Here is a 19,178-nt window from a genome sequence, read left to right on the forward strand (position 1 = left end):
ACCTGGCAGCGAGACTTATCCTACATCTTCTACTGCTTAGCCACGGGCTCACAACAAGACTAGTACAAGGGCTGCAAAGGGTTACATTAGTACTCCAACACCTTAACGATCCTTGTCAATTAGAAAATACCTCAACAATGTACATTCTGATATTCATTGATGATTATTATAAAATGGAATGACCATTCTTAGTGAAAGAGAATGGCAGAATTATTCTATGTTTTATTCTCTTTACAATGAGACAAAAAATTCGAATTTGGCATGTCCATTAAAAAATTCTTATAAGTGATACTACTAAAAAAATATTTCTCATATGACTTCCAGCTTGTCCTCTCTACCTATGGTTCCTTTGAAGAGTTGCTTTATTCCCGCACTTCAAAAGAATGATGTTACTGAGAGAAAGAATATAAACTTTGAGATAACTTGCACTTTGTTACTTCATATGCGAGTCCCTTTGAAGCTCTGCAACGATGCAGTTTCTACCGCATGCTACCTTATAAATTGTAGACATCCTCTATTCTACATCGCCATGTACCCTATTCCTTTTCCTTATGATACTTTATCATCTTCCTCGTGTGTATTTGGTTGCACTTAGTTTGCTGATCTCCTATCTCTAGGCGCAGACAAACTCTCACCCCGGTCTATTGAGTTTGTGTCCCTTGGCTACTATCAGGGCCGGACCTGAGCACAGTCCCAAGAGTCAACTGTCTCAGGGCCCATCATCTTAGGGGGCTCATTAGTTGGAGCACAATAGAGGGTTTTTATAATAATCATGCTACACTTTTCAGGACTTAATTATAATTTTAAAAACTTTATGTAAAAGTGTAAAATAATAAGTTAACCCTATTTCCCCTTTTTCTTCCACAGGTTCTCGATTTTTCATTTCCCCTGCCGCCAGCAACTAACGCCGTCGGTCTGCACTGCTGCTGCACGCTTTACGTCGTTCGTGAGTCTTCCAAGGTAAAGGTCCTCCTCTTCCCTAAAAGATTAGTATTTTTTTTCCCTCTGCACTTTGGTGCAGGGAGACTTCTATCGCTCTCCTGACGTTTTATTTGTTTTGATGGTTGCTTTCGTCTTTTGTTTTGCAGCTATGGAAGAGGGTTTTCACGGAAACTTCTGTGGAACTTAAGCTTCTCAGGGAGAAGTGGAAGCTATTGCTAGCCGGACTCATATTTCAGGTATTTTCTTTTTTGTTGAAATCTCAAGTATTATTTTTTAGCATTTATTCTATTTTTTTCAGTGTATTCCGGTCTTGGATTGTGATACCAGAATTCACTTTTTCTTTTTCATTTTATATTTTTCTCAATCGTTTTTCTGATAGGGCAGTCTTCTTGAGATGTGTAATCTGCTTTTTTGATTTATCGATCCTAATCAGTAATAAGATATTTAGTTTTTATCTCTTGATGCAAAAACATTCATAGTTGCAGTAGTAAGAATTGGAATCTTATTTATATCTTGTATATTTGCTTACAGTTAACTAAGAGGAGCATAATATAGGCAAAAATATCAAATTGGAAATTCTTCCCTTGAGGTGGGTTTTTCTTGTAGTTAATATAATTTCTTAGAAAATTTTTGACAACATAAGACTATAAGAGTTTTAATATTTAGATAATTCTTACATATTTTATAGGTAAAATATAATTAATGGCTTCCAATCCCAAACATCTATCTGGCTATCAGAAAAGAAAGAGAAAGCAAAAGGAAGAAGCATTAATTCAAAGTCAAGCAGGAGATATTGATAAATATTTTTCTAGTAACAAGAGAATGATGGTAGAAGAAACAATTGATAATCCAACGAATGTGGAACAAGAGAATGAAAGCAACATTCATGTTGAAGAACTTGATCAATCTTTGGATATAGAATTGATTCAAACCCTCAATGTAAATGAATCGAATGATGAAGATGATGTGGATGTGGTTAATAATCAATCTGAAAATCAAGAGACTTTGTTTCCACTTAATGTTGATGATCCAGCAAATTGGGATAAGATTGATCAAAATATTCGGGATTTTTTAGTTGAAAGGGGTTCAAGTAGAGTTGATGGTGTTTTGTTTCCTAAGGACAATAATGGTAGGCATTTTGATGCATCACATTACAAGAGATTACTACCTAATGGCGAAAAAAAAGATAGAAAGTGGCTTGTGTATTCAATTTCTTCCGACAAAGTATTTTGCTTCTGTTGCAAATTATTCAAAACTCAAAGTACCATGTACAAAATTGGTCAATTGGCTAATGAAGGGTACAAAGATTGGCATAACTTGAGTCGTAGTCTGAAAAATCATGAAGCAAGTAAGGAACATATTGATTGTATGATTAATTGGATTGAATTGGAGAAAAGGTTGGAAAAAAATAAGACAATTGATGATAGTATACAAGTAGAAATCAACAAAGAGAAGGAGCATTGGAGACAACTATTAAAGAGGATAATTGCTATTGTGCATAGATTGGCAAAAAACAACTTGGCATTTCGAGGAGATTATGAGAAAATTTATGCTGAAAACAATGGCAATTTTTTGCAAATGATTGAAATGATAGCAGAGTTTGATCCAATAATGAAAGAACACATTCGTCGGATACAATCAAGTGAAACTCATTATACATATCTTGGTCCTAAAATCCAAAATGAGTTGATACAGATGCTGGCACATGAAGTGAAAAAATCAATCATTGCAAAAGTTTAAAAGGCCAAATATTATGCAGTTATACTAGATTGTACTCCAGATGCAGGTCATGAGGAACAAATGTCCCTTGTAATACGTTGTGTGGATGATTCAGCAACCTCTGCAGTGATAGAAGAATATTGGGTTGAATTTTTGAAGGTAGATGATACATCAGGACTTGGACTTTTTACTGAGTTAAAAACTGTGTTGAAAAATCTTGGACTTAATCTTGATGATATAAGAGGCCAAGGATATGACAACGGATCAAATATGAAAGGAAAACATAATGGAGTGCAGAGAAGATTATTAGATATTAACCCTAGAGCTTTCTATACTCCTTGTGGATGTCACAGCCTAAATTTGGCATTATGTGATATTGCGAATTGTTGTCCTCAAGCTATGTCATTTTTTGGAGTAATACAACGGATATATAAATTGTTCTCATCTTCTACCAAGCGATGGAAAATTTTCAAACATCACGTGGAAGGTTTAACACTTAAGCCATTGTCACAAACCCGTTGGGAAAGTCACGTTGAAAGTGTGAGACCAATAAAAGAACAAATTTCAAAGATAAGAGATGCTTTACTTGACTTAGCAGACATGGGTGATGATCCAACAGGAAAGAGTGAGGCTGAGTCTTTAGCAACACATGATCTTGAAAATTTTGAATTCTTGGTTGGTTTGGTAATTTGGTATAAGTTGTTGCATTCAGTAAATATTGTAAGCAAGATTCTCCAAGCTGAAGAAGTAGATATTGATGTTGCTATTAAACATATAAAGGGTCTTATGTTGAATTTTGAAGAATATAGAGAACATGGATTTGAAAAGGCTGTTAATGAAGCTAAACAAATGGCAAATGAATTGGGAATTGAAGCTTCATTCAAGGAAAAACGTATTATTAGAAGAAAAAAACAGTTTGATGAAACTATTACAAATGAGGTAACACAATCAGCGGAGGAATCTTTCAGAGTTAACTACTTTCTCTTTTTGATTGATCAAGGGTATTCTTCTCTACAAAGCCGGTTTGAACAATTTAAAAAATATGAAGAAACTTTTGGGTTTTTATTCAGTTTGGAGAAATTAAAGTGTGTTGATGATGATAATTTGTTAAGATCTTGTGAAAATCTTGAACAATGTTTAAAGCATAATGACAATTCTGATATTGATGGACATGAGTTATTCATGGAGTTAACTCTTTTGAAGTATTCTTTACCAACACAAGCAAAAAGAGCAATAGACGTGTTGAATCATCTCAAAGATGTGGATGGTTGTTATCCGAATGCTTATATTGCTTACAGAATTTTGTTGACTATACCAGTTACAGTTGCAACTGCCGAAAGAAGTTTCTCGAAGTTGAAATTGATCAAAAATTATCTTCGATCAACTATGTCACAAGAAAGATTGAACGGGCTGGCCATGCTGTCAATTGAGAAGAAAATTGTGGAATATCTTGATTACTCATGCTTAATTGATATTTTTGCATCAAAAACGACAAGACGTGTTATATTTAAGTGAGTATTGGTAATATCTATAATTTATTATTGTTTAACTAAATTACATATATTGTATATACAATTTCAAATTAATATTTTGCTTTGTATTTTGTAGGTCTTAATGAAGAATACTTTTGATTAAAAAAAATGAATTACAGGGGCTAATTTTGAAACTTCGACTCAGGCCTACGAAAACTCAGGTACGGCCCTGGCTACTATCATACTCAAGACTTATCATTGCTACTGCAAAGAATCAGTGTGTTTTTATTTTTACTGTGCGATTTTATTTTTACTGATCTTAAGTTCTTTGAATATACTCATTTCCATGGAACCCACTCCTTGTCTTCCCCTAAACCTGTAGCTGAGTTGGGTAACACTCCAGTCGAGCCAATGAAGTTGTTCCATGACAATCGAGCTGCAACACACATTAGCTCAAATCAAGTATTTCATGAGAGGACTACATGTATACAAATTGATTACCAGTTCCTTAGAGAAAAGTTGCAATTTATGAAGATTGTGAGTTCCAATGATCAGTTAGCACTTAGAATGTTTATGTTTATTGACTAAATCCTGAAGTAGTTTTATGGTGTGTTTACTCTCTCATAGAGGAAAGGAAAGGAAAAGGAAAAAAAATGAATTGCATTCCCTTATTTACCATACTTCTTCAACAGAGAAAAAGAAGAGTGATTTGGATCCAAATTAGATCCAAGGAATTGGCACGATTTCCTTTTTCCACTCAATTTCATTAGAGCAAACACAACCTTAAGAGTGAAATACATTTGAAACAAGTTGTCTTTTCAATATTATTGAACCAACGTAAAGGGAAGTGTTAGAGGCTTACACGTAACTGTAGGGACCTAGCTATGAATATACATTCACCATGAATGTAATTATAAATTTAAAATAAGATTAATCCAGATACATGTTAGAGGGGACACCTCGGATAATCTTATCCTAACAATTTCCCCAATACGATTTCACCCTCTCTGATGCTTTAACCAAACAATACCCTCACAGAAATGCAAAGTATTATATTTTTTATACTATGCCAAAATATGTCCTACCTTTTAAAATCATTTTCCTATTAGAAAAATCCAGATTAACCATTCTCCTCTTTATGAATGTTATTAATTCACTAGCGCTAGCTAGAAGCAAAGAACTGGAGGTTTCCCAAATTTCCCAGCGTGGTCAACAAGCATTTACATCTTTTCTTAACACTTTCCTGTCTTCTGATCTCTTATTTTCATCTAATCATGACTTCTAAGCAATCTGAATCAGTCAATTCATGTGGCAAATTTTCATAGAATTTACAACCCATCACCAATTAAAACATATGAGCAACTGTTGGTGCAGGTTGCACTAACAGTCCGATTTTGATGTATGACAAATGAGTTAAAGTTAGATAGGTTGTTTGTCTAATGCTTCTACCAAGTGTGCAGGAGTTGACTGGTCTGAAGGACTTGATACCAGGCTAAAATCCAGCTAGGTCTGTGGGGCCCGATAGCTGGTGGGAAATCCAGCTAGGTCTGCGGGACCTGATAGTTGGTGTGAAATTCAGATAAGTCTGCGGGACCGATATCTGGCGGGAAGTCCGGTTAGGTCCGCGGAACCTGACAACCGGCCGAAGTCCAGTTGGGTCTGCGGACCTGACAACTGACTGGAAGACCTAGTGGGTCAGAGACAAGTCAAGTGACTGCAAGTGGTAAGTAAAGGTTAGCAACTGGAGGAGAGATCTAGTGAGGACGCGTTCCCCGTTGAGGGAACTATAGGCGTCGGTCCAGCTTAGGTCCATTTGGGAAACCTGAGCTGAGACCTTGACTAGATCCTGGCTTCGGAGAGACAGGATCTAATTACTACTCATATATTGTGTTAACTCTGTTTTGCAGGGAAAAATCTATTTTTAGGTTGCCCAGGACTAACCTTTTCTGCAGGGGAAAACTGCTAAAGAAAAGAGGTCCGGGGGCCCAGACCAAGCTCACCCTAGCGGGCCGCAGGCGCCCTGACCCGAAACTTCATCCACAAGCTGACGTGGAGCGCATCGGTTGGCCGAGCCACATGGTCCAAGCGTCTGGAGGGATTCCAGGCGCCCGGAGTGGACCTATATAAAGGCCTTCGACCCGGAGCTTCAAAACAACAACTACTACAAGTTTTCTTCATGCTCGGTGCTCCGAAAAGGCTCCCGCAACGCTGCTACTCTCCACCTACAACCGGCGACCAAGACTTTTCAATTCTATTGTTGTTGTTGGTAACTTTTTCCAGTTCTTGTACTTAACTCTCGTAATCTTTTGCGAACTGTTAGTGGATGTCCAACGAAAGCACTCGACGAGTGCGAGCCTTGGAGTAGGAGTTATCGAAGGCTCCGAACCAAGTAAAACTCGGTTTGTTAGCATTGGTTCATTTTTTTCTTCCACTGCGTACTTCGATTAATTCGCTATCGATTTTCGCGATCGCTATTCACCCCCTATAGCGTTCTTTTCGATCCTATAAGTGGTATCAGAGCAGGTACCACTCTGAATTGGTGCAACCACCAATCAAGCAAAGGGGGTGATAATTTTTTTTCTTTTTTGTATTTTGTTTTTTCGATATAATCCAAATTGGTACAATTACCTCTTTGGATAAATTTTTTTACGTTGCAAACTACTCTGAATTGGTGCAACGTCAATTCAGTCTTAATATTTTCATTTTTCTCCCCACACTGCTAATCCAAGACCTAGTCTTGGGACCGTCTTTTCTTTTTCTCTTTGTGTGCAAGATTCATGACCCAAAACGAGGGATACAGCGCCATCCATCCTCCCCTCTTCAACGGTGACGACTTCTCGTATTGGAAGAAACGGATGGAGGTATACGTGAAGACCAACTTCGACTAGTTCAGCGTCACCAAAGGCTACAAGGCTCCCGTCAACAACGCTAGAATTCCAATAGACCCAGAAAATTAGAATATGGAAATGAAGAAGAAAATCAATCGACTTCAAGGTTCTCAACACAATCCAATGTGGATAAACAAAAAAGGAGCTGAACCGCGTCGGCCCATATGAAAATGCGAAGGAGCTCTGGGACAAATTGATTGAATTGCACGAAGGCACCAACGAAACAAAGGTAACTAAAAAAGATTCAATTTTGAATAAATTACTTAATGTCAAAATTCAGGAAGAAGAGAAGGTGACATGGCATGAAGCGTCCTCCAAAGAATCGGACATCGAAGATCAGGAACATCACAACTACCTCGCATTGATAGCATCTGGACCGGAATCAAAAAGCGAGGTGGAACAAGACGATGAATCCGAAGACGAATCTAGCCACGAGTCCGCACTCGTTTCCAAAAATTCGAACGAGGTATCTTCTATCCTAACCTCAAAATTATTTAGAATAATCGCATGTTTAAATAAAAAATTAATTAAACATGAAAAACAATCCGAATCACTTCTTGAGGGAAATCAACTCCTCGAGAACAAGTTGAAAAAAGGAATCCAAATCAAGATATAAAACTTGAGGAGGAAAACACAAATTTAAAAAATAAAATTAATAATCTTAAAGGATTATTAGAATCTTTCACAACCAGATCAAAAAACTTGGACTTAATTCTTAAAACCCAAAAGGTTGTATACAATGAATCCGGGCTCGGATACAAGTCCAGCTCAACAAACAAAACTTTTATATCACTGATAAGTCAAAACAAAAATCTGACTAAAGCTTGGGTTCAAAAAGCATATCTTACCACGCAAAACTTTTCTCCCACACTGCTAATCCAAGATCCAATCTTGGGACCACCTTTTCTTTTTCTCTTTGTGTGCAAGATTCATTGCCTAAAATGACAACTTCCTGTACTGGAAGAAGCGAATGGAGGCATACCTGAAGACCGGCTTCGACCAATGGTTCAGCGTCACCAAAGACTACAAGGCTCCTGTCGACAAAGCGGAATTCCAATGGATTCGGAAAATTGGAATCCGGAAATAAAGAATAAGGCCCAAATCGACTTCAAGGATTTGAACGCAATCCAGTGCAGATTAACAAAGGAGGAGCTAAACCGCATCGGCCCACACGAAAGTGCAAAGGAGCTGTGGGACAAACTTATCAAACTTCACAAGGGAATTAACGACACAAAGGTAACAAAAAGGGACCTTTAACATAAAAATGCAAGAAGGAGAATCTGCGAGTCAACTGTATGCAAGGATAAAGGTCATCCTCAACGGGCTTCATACAATTGGTCATCAAATGGAGAATCGAGACTTGATAAGGTATGCTCTAAACGTGTTTCCTCGAAATGCACTGTGGGCATCTATCGTGGATGCTTATAAAATTTCGAGAAACTTATCTAAATTAAAACTCGATGAATTGTTTTGTGAACTTGAACTCCATGAACAAACTAACTCAAAACAGGTCGAGAAAAGTATTAGTCTTTTTGCAGGTCCCTCAAAAGAAGCTAAACAGAAGAACAAACCAGAGCTAGAATCTGAAACTGACTCAGAAGACGAAGAAGAACAACTTATGAACATGGTTAGAAAAATGTTCACAAGAAGAAAGAACAACTTCTCGAAGAAGGACCTATAAAAGATAATCAAGTCAAATGACACGAAGGCGAAGATCACATGTTATGGGTGTAACAAGAAAGGACACTACAAGCACGAGTGGCCAAAGGTGAAAGACGACAAATCCAAAGCAATCAGAAAGAAAAAGGTGCACAAAACGACGTGGGATGAATCATCTTCAGGAGAATTGGATGCCGAACATCAGAAGCACGACAACTACCTCACACTAATCGCAACAGGACCGGAATCAGAAAGTGAGTCGGAACAAGATGACAAGTCCGAATACGAATCAAGCCACGAGTCCGCACTCGTTTCCGAAGGTTCGAACGAGGTATCTTCTATCCTAACTTCAAAGTTCTTTGCAATTATCGCATGTCTAAATAAAAAATTAATTAAACATGAAAATCAATCTGAATCACTTCTTGAGGAAAATCAACGCCTCAAGGAACAAATTGGAAAAAGAAATCCAAATCAAGATATAAAACTTGAGGAGGAAAACACAAATTTAAAAAATGAAATTAATAATCTTAAAGGGTTATTAGAATCCTTCCCAACTAGATCAAAAAACTTGGACCTAATTCTTAAAATCCAAAAAGTTGTATACAATAAATCCGGGCTTGGATATAAGTCAAGCTCAACAAACAAAATTTTTATGTCACTGATAAGTCAAAACAAAAATCTGACTAAAGCTTGGGTTCCGAAAGTGTGTCTTACCACGCAAGTAGTACTCAATAAATTCTATGTACTCAAAACTAAAATTCATTATCTAAAAACAAATCCAACTAAACCCATTAACTCAAAACTAAATAATCAAATAAAATCAAATAAATCAAATAATAAAATAAAGTCAAACAAATCAAACTCAAATAAATCAAATAATAAAATAAAGTCAAACTCAAATAAATTAAATAATTATCATCAAGTTTATTATAACTATAAAAATAAACGACGTAAACCTAAAACATAAAAACTCAATAATTCAGGGGGAGGCTCCAAATTAGTTGACACCTCCAAAATATTAGTTTGCCCAGATGGGTAATTAGAATTAGATGGAACAAAAGTTTAACTTGAAAAATAGCACCGGAGAAGTTTTGGATGATAGTAAGTTAGGGAAGTTCTGTCTATGCATGTCTAGGAAGATATGGCTTCGACCTGGTGCATTTAGCTTAGTGGAACTAACTAGAGCTACTTTCTACCAATCCTAGCTAGTTAGACCAAAGTTTTGTGATTAAGTTTAGTGGATAGGACTATTTGGAAAACCTCGAACGCATGGTTACTCTAATGATGTCCAGGTGACTCACCATAGCCCAGAAGTTTATCCAAAGACTGTATATTTGTTGAACCCAAAGCTAAACTTGAATCTAACACAAAGTTAAACCAAACCCTAAAATTCAATTTAACTTATCTCACAAAATCATAGGATCCCTCTTGTTTGAAAATTTAGACTGAGATGAATAAGGATAATTTAAAAGTAAGTTAATAATTAAACTAAAATCAAAATAATTAATTCATTAATATTTTCTGCAAATAAGTTTAAAGATATTGCTTATGTCTGAAAAATCTTAGATTAAGGGGAGGATATTTATTCGGATAATTTTTAAAATTCTAGGAAAATTTATGTACTTATATTTTCTAAAAATTTCCTATTTCATTAGTTTTCCAAAAATTTGTTCTGGCTTTAGCCTAAATCAAACCCCCAGAAAGTATGATCCTATAAATCTAGGAATTAAGCATCTCACAAATATACTAACCTACCCTGATTGTGTATGTATAAACATAGAATGGTGTGAGATGCGTAGGCATTTTGCCTGGACTTCAGATGCTTATATCAGTGCATCAACATAAGTCTGGGTGAAAAATACAAGAGGATATTGATCAAATCAAGTAATCCTTTTTCAGAACATATCTAATTGGACATAAATACTTGATTTGACTAACCAGGTAAACACTGCTATCTTCTGATAGTTAGTTAGTAACCAATGATTGATGAATAGTTTTAACTAAGTTTTTATTACTACTGCTCTTCTTAAATTTTTATCTCAATTAGTCTTCTAACCCATGTTAACTTAATCTTTGACTTAATTACTAACTTAAATTAATCTTCAATTAATTAATATAATTAACTCAAAATAACCTTTAAACTTGAATTAATTAATCCTCAAGTTAATCAATTTTAACCATTAATCAAACTCATACTTTTTCTTAAATTAATCAACCATTAAATTAACTTCTTAAGCTAATTAATCGTCAAAATTAATCTACGTTAATTAACTTAAGTTTTAACTTAATTTCACAACTTGAAATTAATTTATAACTTACACAAATTATTTAATTTAATCAATTCTATAAATCTACTTAATTGTTAACCTAAATTAAAGAATTGACCTAACCTAATTATCTCTTACTTATTTAACAAATTAATTAATCTATTAAAACTCTCAATTAAAATCCTTAACCTTAACAACTAAATTAACCATTTTAACTTAATCATCTTCCTTACTTAATTTTCCAAGTTCACCAAATAAAAATTAATTAAACAATTTAACTTGAATCAATTTGTCACTTAAATTAATCTTTAACTTAATAAATTTTAAATTAAATAGATCCTAAAACTAAACCCCTAACTAATTAATTTTAATATATATATATATATATAATAAATAAATAAATAAATAAGAAATAAAAATAAATAAATAAATAAATAACCACGAATGGGAGCACAAAACCAGTGGCGCCCACCCCTGGTATTTGGATCTGGGCGCCCCACACCACGCCTAAATCCAGGAGTCTGGGAGCCCAAAACGCCCTATAAAAGGAGGGTAGGGGCGTCCCAACCTTTGCCCCTCATCCTTTTCTCTTGTGCAAAAAGCCCCTCACCAGGTTTTATGAGCAAAAGCAAGAAAAGGGAAAATATTTTTTCCTAAAACTTTCTTACTTCGGTTATCAAGCCGTGCGTTGCGGATCAACCGAGATCGTCAGTTCTTTTATAAATATTCCCTATGCCTCAGTAAATTGTTTTTAACCTTAAACTTTAATTTTTTATTTTTTGCTTAGAATTTCATTTTTAGGCTGTTATTTGTTAATTAGGAAACGATCCCGTTCTGGTGCTGGCCCCTCGACCGTTAGTACAGACCCTAGGTTCCCCACTGATGAACTTAGGGTTAGATTTTCCTCTACCATTTATGTTCCTATACCTTCTAGACTTTTAGATAGACAATTTTTCATGTGATCATGCATTTCACCCATAGAAATTATTGATTATTACAGCTTGCATTAATTAGTTTATTGTTCCAGTTCAGTTAACATAGGTCTGTGTGCTGAGCTATATAACAACCTAGTTAGAGTCGATGATTTTACCTACACTACTAGGGTTGCCAATACAGATATGACTTTATCTCCCACTACTATTCGTGACTTTTTGGGATTGCGTCTATCCGCATGTCCCTTCTGGTGCTAACCTCCTTGAGATCCACCATTTGGTGATCCCTACTCATATATCACACTTGATACGATCTATTCATATTGATGTACCGATTGTGACCCTATTTAGATCAGTTACCCTTAGAGTCCAGGATTATATCCTCTATCGAGTCCTAGTTACATACATTTTTCCCCTGACCACTCGCGACGTAGCGATGATGCGTCCTTTTCATTCCTTTCTCCTTTATGCATCATGTCATAGATTAGATATAGACATTAGTTTGCATATATTTCAGACCATCCTCTATTCGGCTAGTATTACCACTAGTCGGCGGGTCCACATACCTTATTATCATATTTTGACCGCATACATTGCCTCATTGGACGTTGATGTCACCGTAGGTGATGTTAGCGCCCTAAATGAGTTTGACATGGTAGGTCCTAGGAACTTCTCCTTAGGGGGTATACATATATATCGATGATGAGGGCGCCCTGTCCTAGAGGAGAGCGGCACAACACTAGCGCGATCCAGCTGCCCTGCCCCAGCCTAATCCTGAGGCCCAGGATCAGCCTAATCCAGCTTCAGACAAGGAGGCAGTGCTAGATGCATACGTTGCTGATCTCTTTGGGGCACCGGCACCTCCAGTCCCTCGTACGTTAGACAACCGAGTTACCGGACTTGAGGCTGCCATGACGAGTCTTCGACAGGAGGTCTCTCTTCGACGGGACATGTCCAATTCTCGAGAGGAGAACCAGACTCGTCATACTGAGTTGATGGACATCTTGTGCTCCTGGGGTTCCGACCCGTCTTCCTCGGCTTCGCAATAGTACAGTCCTTGATTATTTTTTTTTTTGCTTGTACTTATTGACTTGATGTGACTTTACTTTCATTTCAGTTACTAATATTCCATCTCTCTTTAGCCAGTTTCACTTTGGTAATTTGACTTGCTATTGCTTATTACATAATGATTGACTCACTATGTTACCAGATTAAGGGGGAGAATTTGCTTATACAAGTTAAAAATGATTTCTAAAAATGATCTCTCTATATATTTTTTTAAAAAAAACATCTCTCTTTGAAAAATATTTTGAAAAATACTTTTAGAATATTTTGAAAAGTTATTCCACTTTGATTTTTTTTTAAAAAAGAAGTTTTTTTAAACCTTTACTTCAACAATGCTCTTATATACATACCTCCTTAGAAGTTTTGCTTTAACTTCCTTTTAGTTAGACATTTCTTTCCAAAATCTTTTACATAGAAAACTTTGAATTTTTTAAAATCATTTTGACAAACAACTTTAAAATATATTTTTTTGAAAGTTATTACTTTTGAAAATCTTACTTGCAAAATTTCTCAAAATATTTTTGAAAAGTTATTACTTTTGAAAATCTTACTTGCAAATTTCTCAAAATATTTATTCCTCCCTCCAATTAAACCCTAATTATTTAAAGTAATTAGTGTTCAAAATTCCTTACATTGCCATAATTCTTTGAAACTTACTTGAAGATCTCTGCTTGCAATATTTTTCCTATTTTTTTATGCATTATGCCTTAATTTTTTTTTATGTATGCCAAAGGGGGAGGATAGTGGGTTAAGTTAGGAAAATTGAACTCACTTTTAAAAAAAATAAGTTAGGAAAATTGAACTCACTTTTAAAACACTTTATGCATTATTGCTTTATTGCATTTTTTTCTATAACTTTAACTCAAGTTGTTATTACATCAAAAAGGAGGGGATTGTTGGTACAGGTTGCACTAACAGTCTGATTTTGATGTATGACAAATAAGTTAAAGTTAGATGGGTTGTTTGTCTAATGCTTCTACCAAGTATGCAGGAATTGACTGGTCTGAAGGACCCGACACCTGGCTGAAATCCAACTAAGTCCGTGGGGCCCGATAACTAGTGGGAAATCCAGCTAGGTCGCCGGGACCCGATAGCTGGTGTGAAGTTCAGATAGGTCCGCGGGGCCCGATATCTAACAGGAAGTACACGGGACCTGACAACCGGCCGAAGTCTAGTTGGGCCTGCGGACCTGACAACTGGCGGGAAGACTTGGTGGGTCATAGGCAAGTCGAGTGACTACAAGTGGTAAGTAAAGGTAAGCAACTGGAGGAGAGATCTAGTGAGGACGCGTTCCCCATTGAGGGAACTGTAGGCGTCGGTCCAGCTTAAGTCCATTTGAGAAACTTGAACTGAGACCTGACTAGATCCTGGTCTCAGGGAGACGGGATCTAATTACCACTCATATTCTATTATGTTGTGCTAACCTTGTTTTGCAGGGAAAAATCTATTTTTAGATTAGCCAGGACTAACCTTTTCTGCAGGGGAAAGCTACTGAAGAAAAGGGGTCCAAGCGCCCGAACCATGCTCACCCGGGTGGGTTGCAGGCGCCCAGGCGGTCTGGGCGCCCGGAGTCGGTCCAGGCGCCCGGACCCGAAACTTCATCCACAAGCTGACGTGGAGCGCGTCGGTTGGCCGAGTCACGTGGTCCAAGCGCCCGGAGGGGTTCCAAGTGCCTAGAATGGACCTATATAAAGGCCTTCGACCCAGAGCTTCAAAACAACAACTACTATAAATTTTCTTCTTGCTCGGTGCTCCGAAAAGGCTCCCGCAACGCTACTACGCTCCACCGACAACCGGCGACCAAGACTTTTCAATTTTATTGTTGTTGTTGGTAACTTTTTCTAGTTCTTGTACTTAACTCCTGTAATCTTTTGCGAACTGTTAATGGATTGCCCAACGAAAGCATTTGACGAGTGCGGGCCTTGGAGTAGGAGTCGTCGAAGGCTCCGAACTAAGTAAAACTCGGTTTATTAGCATTGGTTCATTTTTTTCTTCCGCTGCATACTTCGATTAATTCGCTATCGATTTTCATGATCGCTATTCACCCCACCCCCCACCCCCCTTCTAGTGTTGTTCTTTTCGATCCTACACAAACAAGGTGTAACTACCACCATCACAACAATTGTTCTACAAAATATTCTTGAATAGACCAAGGTATAAAATGTCATTCAGAGCTGGGGTCTTCGGAGACTGTTTCATGACGTGTCACCCACGTCAACAACACAAGTGGCATTGTTGACACTAGAGAAGCCTTGACATCTGTCCTATTTTGAAGGCTTTGAAGGTTGTTCTATTGCATGGAGGAACTTGATGAGATCACAAAGCTGATGAATTAGGGTTTCACCCTACAAATAGTAAGGCTGAGGACATCAGAAGATAGTGGTGTGGTGTCAATGCTAAAACTTCTTTAGTTCTTTCAAAGTCGCTCAGAAGATGGATCAAGAAGTCAAGAGATAGTGGTGCTAGCTTCAATGTTGTGCCATGTCTCGGTGTGCAGAGCTTGAGATTTTATCACATGGAATAGACATTATTTTACCTCCTTTTGGCCAACTTCATATGAGTATGTGAATTAGACGTATTAAGACTATGGAGTATTAGTGTTGATCTAGTTTGATTTTTGGGGGGATTCATTTTTACATCACATAATTAGCACTTAATGGCAAGCCAAACACAAACAATTTCTTCTCAAAATAGTCACTTCTATTCAAAGAGATTTTAAGGTCTCTTGAAATCCGAAAGGCAAGTAAAATCGTGATAGTCAAGTAGTAAGGGGGTGGATTACCTTGTAAAAAGCATTTCCCTTCAGATAATTTTTCAATAAATGCTGGGTTAAACATATTCTCCATCCAAGGGCAAGCCTCACAGTTAAATACCTATTGAAAAAGTCAAAACTAAATTTAGCACTTCAGGAGCTTAACAGAATTATCCATTTGATTCAAATAGTTGCAAAGTTATTTTTCAGAAAGAAAGTTGTTGCAAAGTTATGAAAGCAAACAAATTAAATCTATGCAAAACTACGGTGAATAAACTAAAAGAAACTAGATGATGGAAGAGTACACAAGGAATTGCATATGATATAAATTATATATCACTGATCATTACAGGTCAAGTATCTATGATGCACAGTTAAGGAGTGATCAAAATCATGTAGAAAGTAAAGCATACAAGTGCACACTGTGACAAATGGCCAATAGATACAGATGAGTGAACATTTGAATACACTAATGCACAAGGTTAGGAGAGAAGTGAAAATTTGATCACACGACATAGATGCAATTATGCAGATAATTGAAAACTATTGATTTAACTTTAAAAAGGAAGAAACTTAGAGAAACAATGAATATGGAAGATCAAATAGCAAAAGTTTGTTCAGTATTCCATTGCAAGAAGCAAATTGCTGGGAATACTCCGAACCATAACATCAGTGTTTATGTGATGAATCATTTGCATTTCTTGAATAGTACACTAAAAACTTAAACCCAAACACAAAACTTTATAGCATATGGGATATATCCACTCAACATGTGATTTTCGAATGCGATAGTATGAAAAGTACTAAGACTATTAACACAACCCACAAATGTGTGTAATTACCAAGATATTGCCTTTATAGCAAACCATATATCACCTCATTATAGCAGCTCCATTCACTTATCTTTGGCCTCCTAACTAGTCCAACTTACAATTACAGAATAGTATTCACAGAAATAATAACTAATTCCAGAAAGTAAAAAAAATTTACAATGCTAGAATTATACCTGTCAATCCCATTAATTCAATTTAAATAATACTACAACACAGGTAACAAAAAATTTAAACAAGCATGCTAGTTGGAAGGAGAGTTGTTATGCAAAGAATTTTTTCAAAGATCCAATTCTATGATAATGAAACACAATAGCAGCAAAAACAACCATTCTTTTAAATCGATTTGAAATAGGCAATATGAACCACGGTATGAAATGCCGTTTCGTGCCGCCCGGCACGGGCGGTTTTTACCGTTCCGCCGGGCGGCCGAAACCGGCACGGGAGGCGTCCCCGTCTCGGCAGCGCCGGAGGAGATGCGGGACGCCTCCGTCGGCGCCGGAGGAGTCGCGGGACGCCTCCGGTGGCGTCCCGCGACGCCTTCGGCACCAAAGGCGTCGCCGAAAGCTTTCGGCGACGCTGCCAGCGTCGCCGGACTCTTCCGGCGACCCTTCCGGCGCCGCTGGAGGCGTCCGGCGACGCTTCCGGCGCCGCCGGACACCGCCCGCGGGATCGCCCGCGATGATCGCGGGCGATCTCGCGTAAGCGCGATTTTTTTCTTTCTTTTTTTAATATTTATTTATTTTATTTAATTAATTAAATTAAACAATTCCTAAGGAGGATGTGGGTTATTTCGAAGAGGCTTTTATAAACCCTAATTAAATTATTCTAATAAAATATATAAAAAATATATTTAAAATTAAAATAAATTTAATAAATTTTATTAATTAATATTCTGAAAAAAATAATATTGTAAATTTAATTTAAAAATTTTTAAAAATATAATAATTCTTATTTATATTCTAATATTTTCTTTATTATTTTAAATTTCATTTAAATTTTAAAAAAAAATTTAAAAATTCTAAAAAATTTTTAAAAATTCTAATTTTTTTTAAAAGAATTCTAATAAATTATATTTATACTCTGATATTTTTTTAAAAATTTTTTTACTTGATATTTTTTGCTATTTAAAATATATATTATTTAATTAATAATTAATTAAATGAATAAATAATTAATTTATATAATTATTATTAATATAAAGTAATATCTTGTATTAATTTATATACTTATTATTATTATTATTATTATTATTATTATAGATACTTCCATTTTAATTTAAATGATTGATATATTAATTCTATTTAAATAAAATTATTTTTAATTATTTTTTCTAATAATATTAAATTATTCAATAATTGAGAACTTATAATAAATCAATATACAATTTATTTTTATATACATCATAAACATATTTATCTTATAATTACTATAGATAAATAAAAAAATACCGAAACTGTATCGGCACGGTACGATACGATACCGAAACCGTATCGTTCCGGTCTGAGACCGAAACCTCGGCACGGGTCGAAATTTTAAACCTTGATATGAACCTATCCCGACATTCAATTCAACAACAAGGGTATACCAGTAGCGATATAATTTTCGTTGGTCTTCATTTTAACCATCATATCTTAACTCTAATTGATTTAGATGCAATATCCAGATTTTTAATTCACTTTTAGATTGTAATAACATTAAATATAATTTTTTTGCTCTTCATTTTAGCCATGATACCTTAACTTTAATTGATTTAATTTGTCTAATTATATAGAGCATTGGTTGTCTTGTAACATACCCATACCAACTTAATTTATTCTCTTGTTTTATCATATTGTTAAGCTACAACCAATCGCTACTAGATAATCAGTGAGAATGAGACAAAATCTCTGAATTATTAGTTAAAAGATTAATTTAGTACTTGAAGTACATAGTTACAAGTGAAAGATATACCTTAACGTGGGTGCAAGAAGAGAATTAGCAGCACTTTGAAGAACACTTACACCAACCAATCGAATAAAGGCTGATTTGTCCTGTTCTAGGACATATTTTACGGTGGTCCCTGTAAAGTTAATTCCAGATATAAAGAGAACTTGTTTATGGACTGAGAAATTAAGTCACATAATCATACCATTCAAAGAAGCAATACGGTCAGAGATCCATGTTCTAGACCCAATAATTAAAGCAGCTGCTAATAACCTCGTAGCCTGTTTATCAAAAGGGGAGGGAACCTGTAGAAGGATCCAACAAATAGAATAACTCGAATTGGTTCACTTCAGGTTTTTGACCAAGCACGAGTCAAAAATCATGATAAACTTAATTGGATAACCACTTATCTCAAAATCCCAAGCTACGAAGAAAATGACTAATTATACATGTATATGCTTAACACTCTCCTTTCAGCACAGATGAGTATACTTCTGATTGGCTCAGACACATCATGATAAGATTTTTTTTGTCAACACAGAATTTAACACTGGCCCAGCTGCTCTAATGCCGCATAAAACTAATTGGGTAATCACTTATTCCAAAATCTTAAGCCAGTAAAAATCAGAAATATAAAACTTGTGCCCTTCTCGATAGCTTAAGTTTTTAGTATAAAAGAATACTAAATTGTATATTTAACATGGACCACAAGTCATGAAACCAAAT

At 35.9% G+C, this 19,178-nt stretch overlaps 1 protein-coding gene across 6 annotated transcripts in view; it reads right to left on the reverse strand.

The window, feature by feature from the left end:
- Positions 1–19,178, reverse strand: part of LOC122017965 (ABC transporter D family member 1-like) — a 50,717-nt gene that overhangs the window by 21,315 nt on the left and 10,224 nt on the right. For all 6 annotated transcript variants that reach the window (XR_006121504.1, XM_042575696.1, XM_042575692.1 and 3 more), the window contains exons 12-14: positions 18,658–18,757; positions 18,480–18,588; positions 15,727–15,817 (exon numbers count right to left, since the gene is read on the reverse strand). Coding sequence is in view for 5 of the 6 variants with exons in the window: in XM_042575696.1 (XP_042431630.1) it covers positions 15,727–15,817; positions 18,480–18,588; positions 18,658–18,757 (300 nt within the window). In the remaining variant the exon portion in view is untranslated. The remainder of the gene's footprint in view (positions 1–15,726; positions 15,818–18,479; positions 18,589–18,657; positions 18,758–19,178) is intronic.

Source organism: Zingiber officinale, chromosome 8B (assembly GCF_018446385.1).
Source record: "Zingiber officinale cultivar Zhangliang chromosome 8B, Zo_v1.1, whole genome shotgun sequence".
NCBI lineage: Eukaryota > Viridiplantae > Streptophyta > Magnoliopsida > Zingiberales > Zingiberaceae > Zingiber > Zingiber officinale.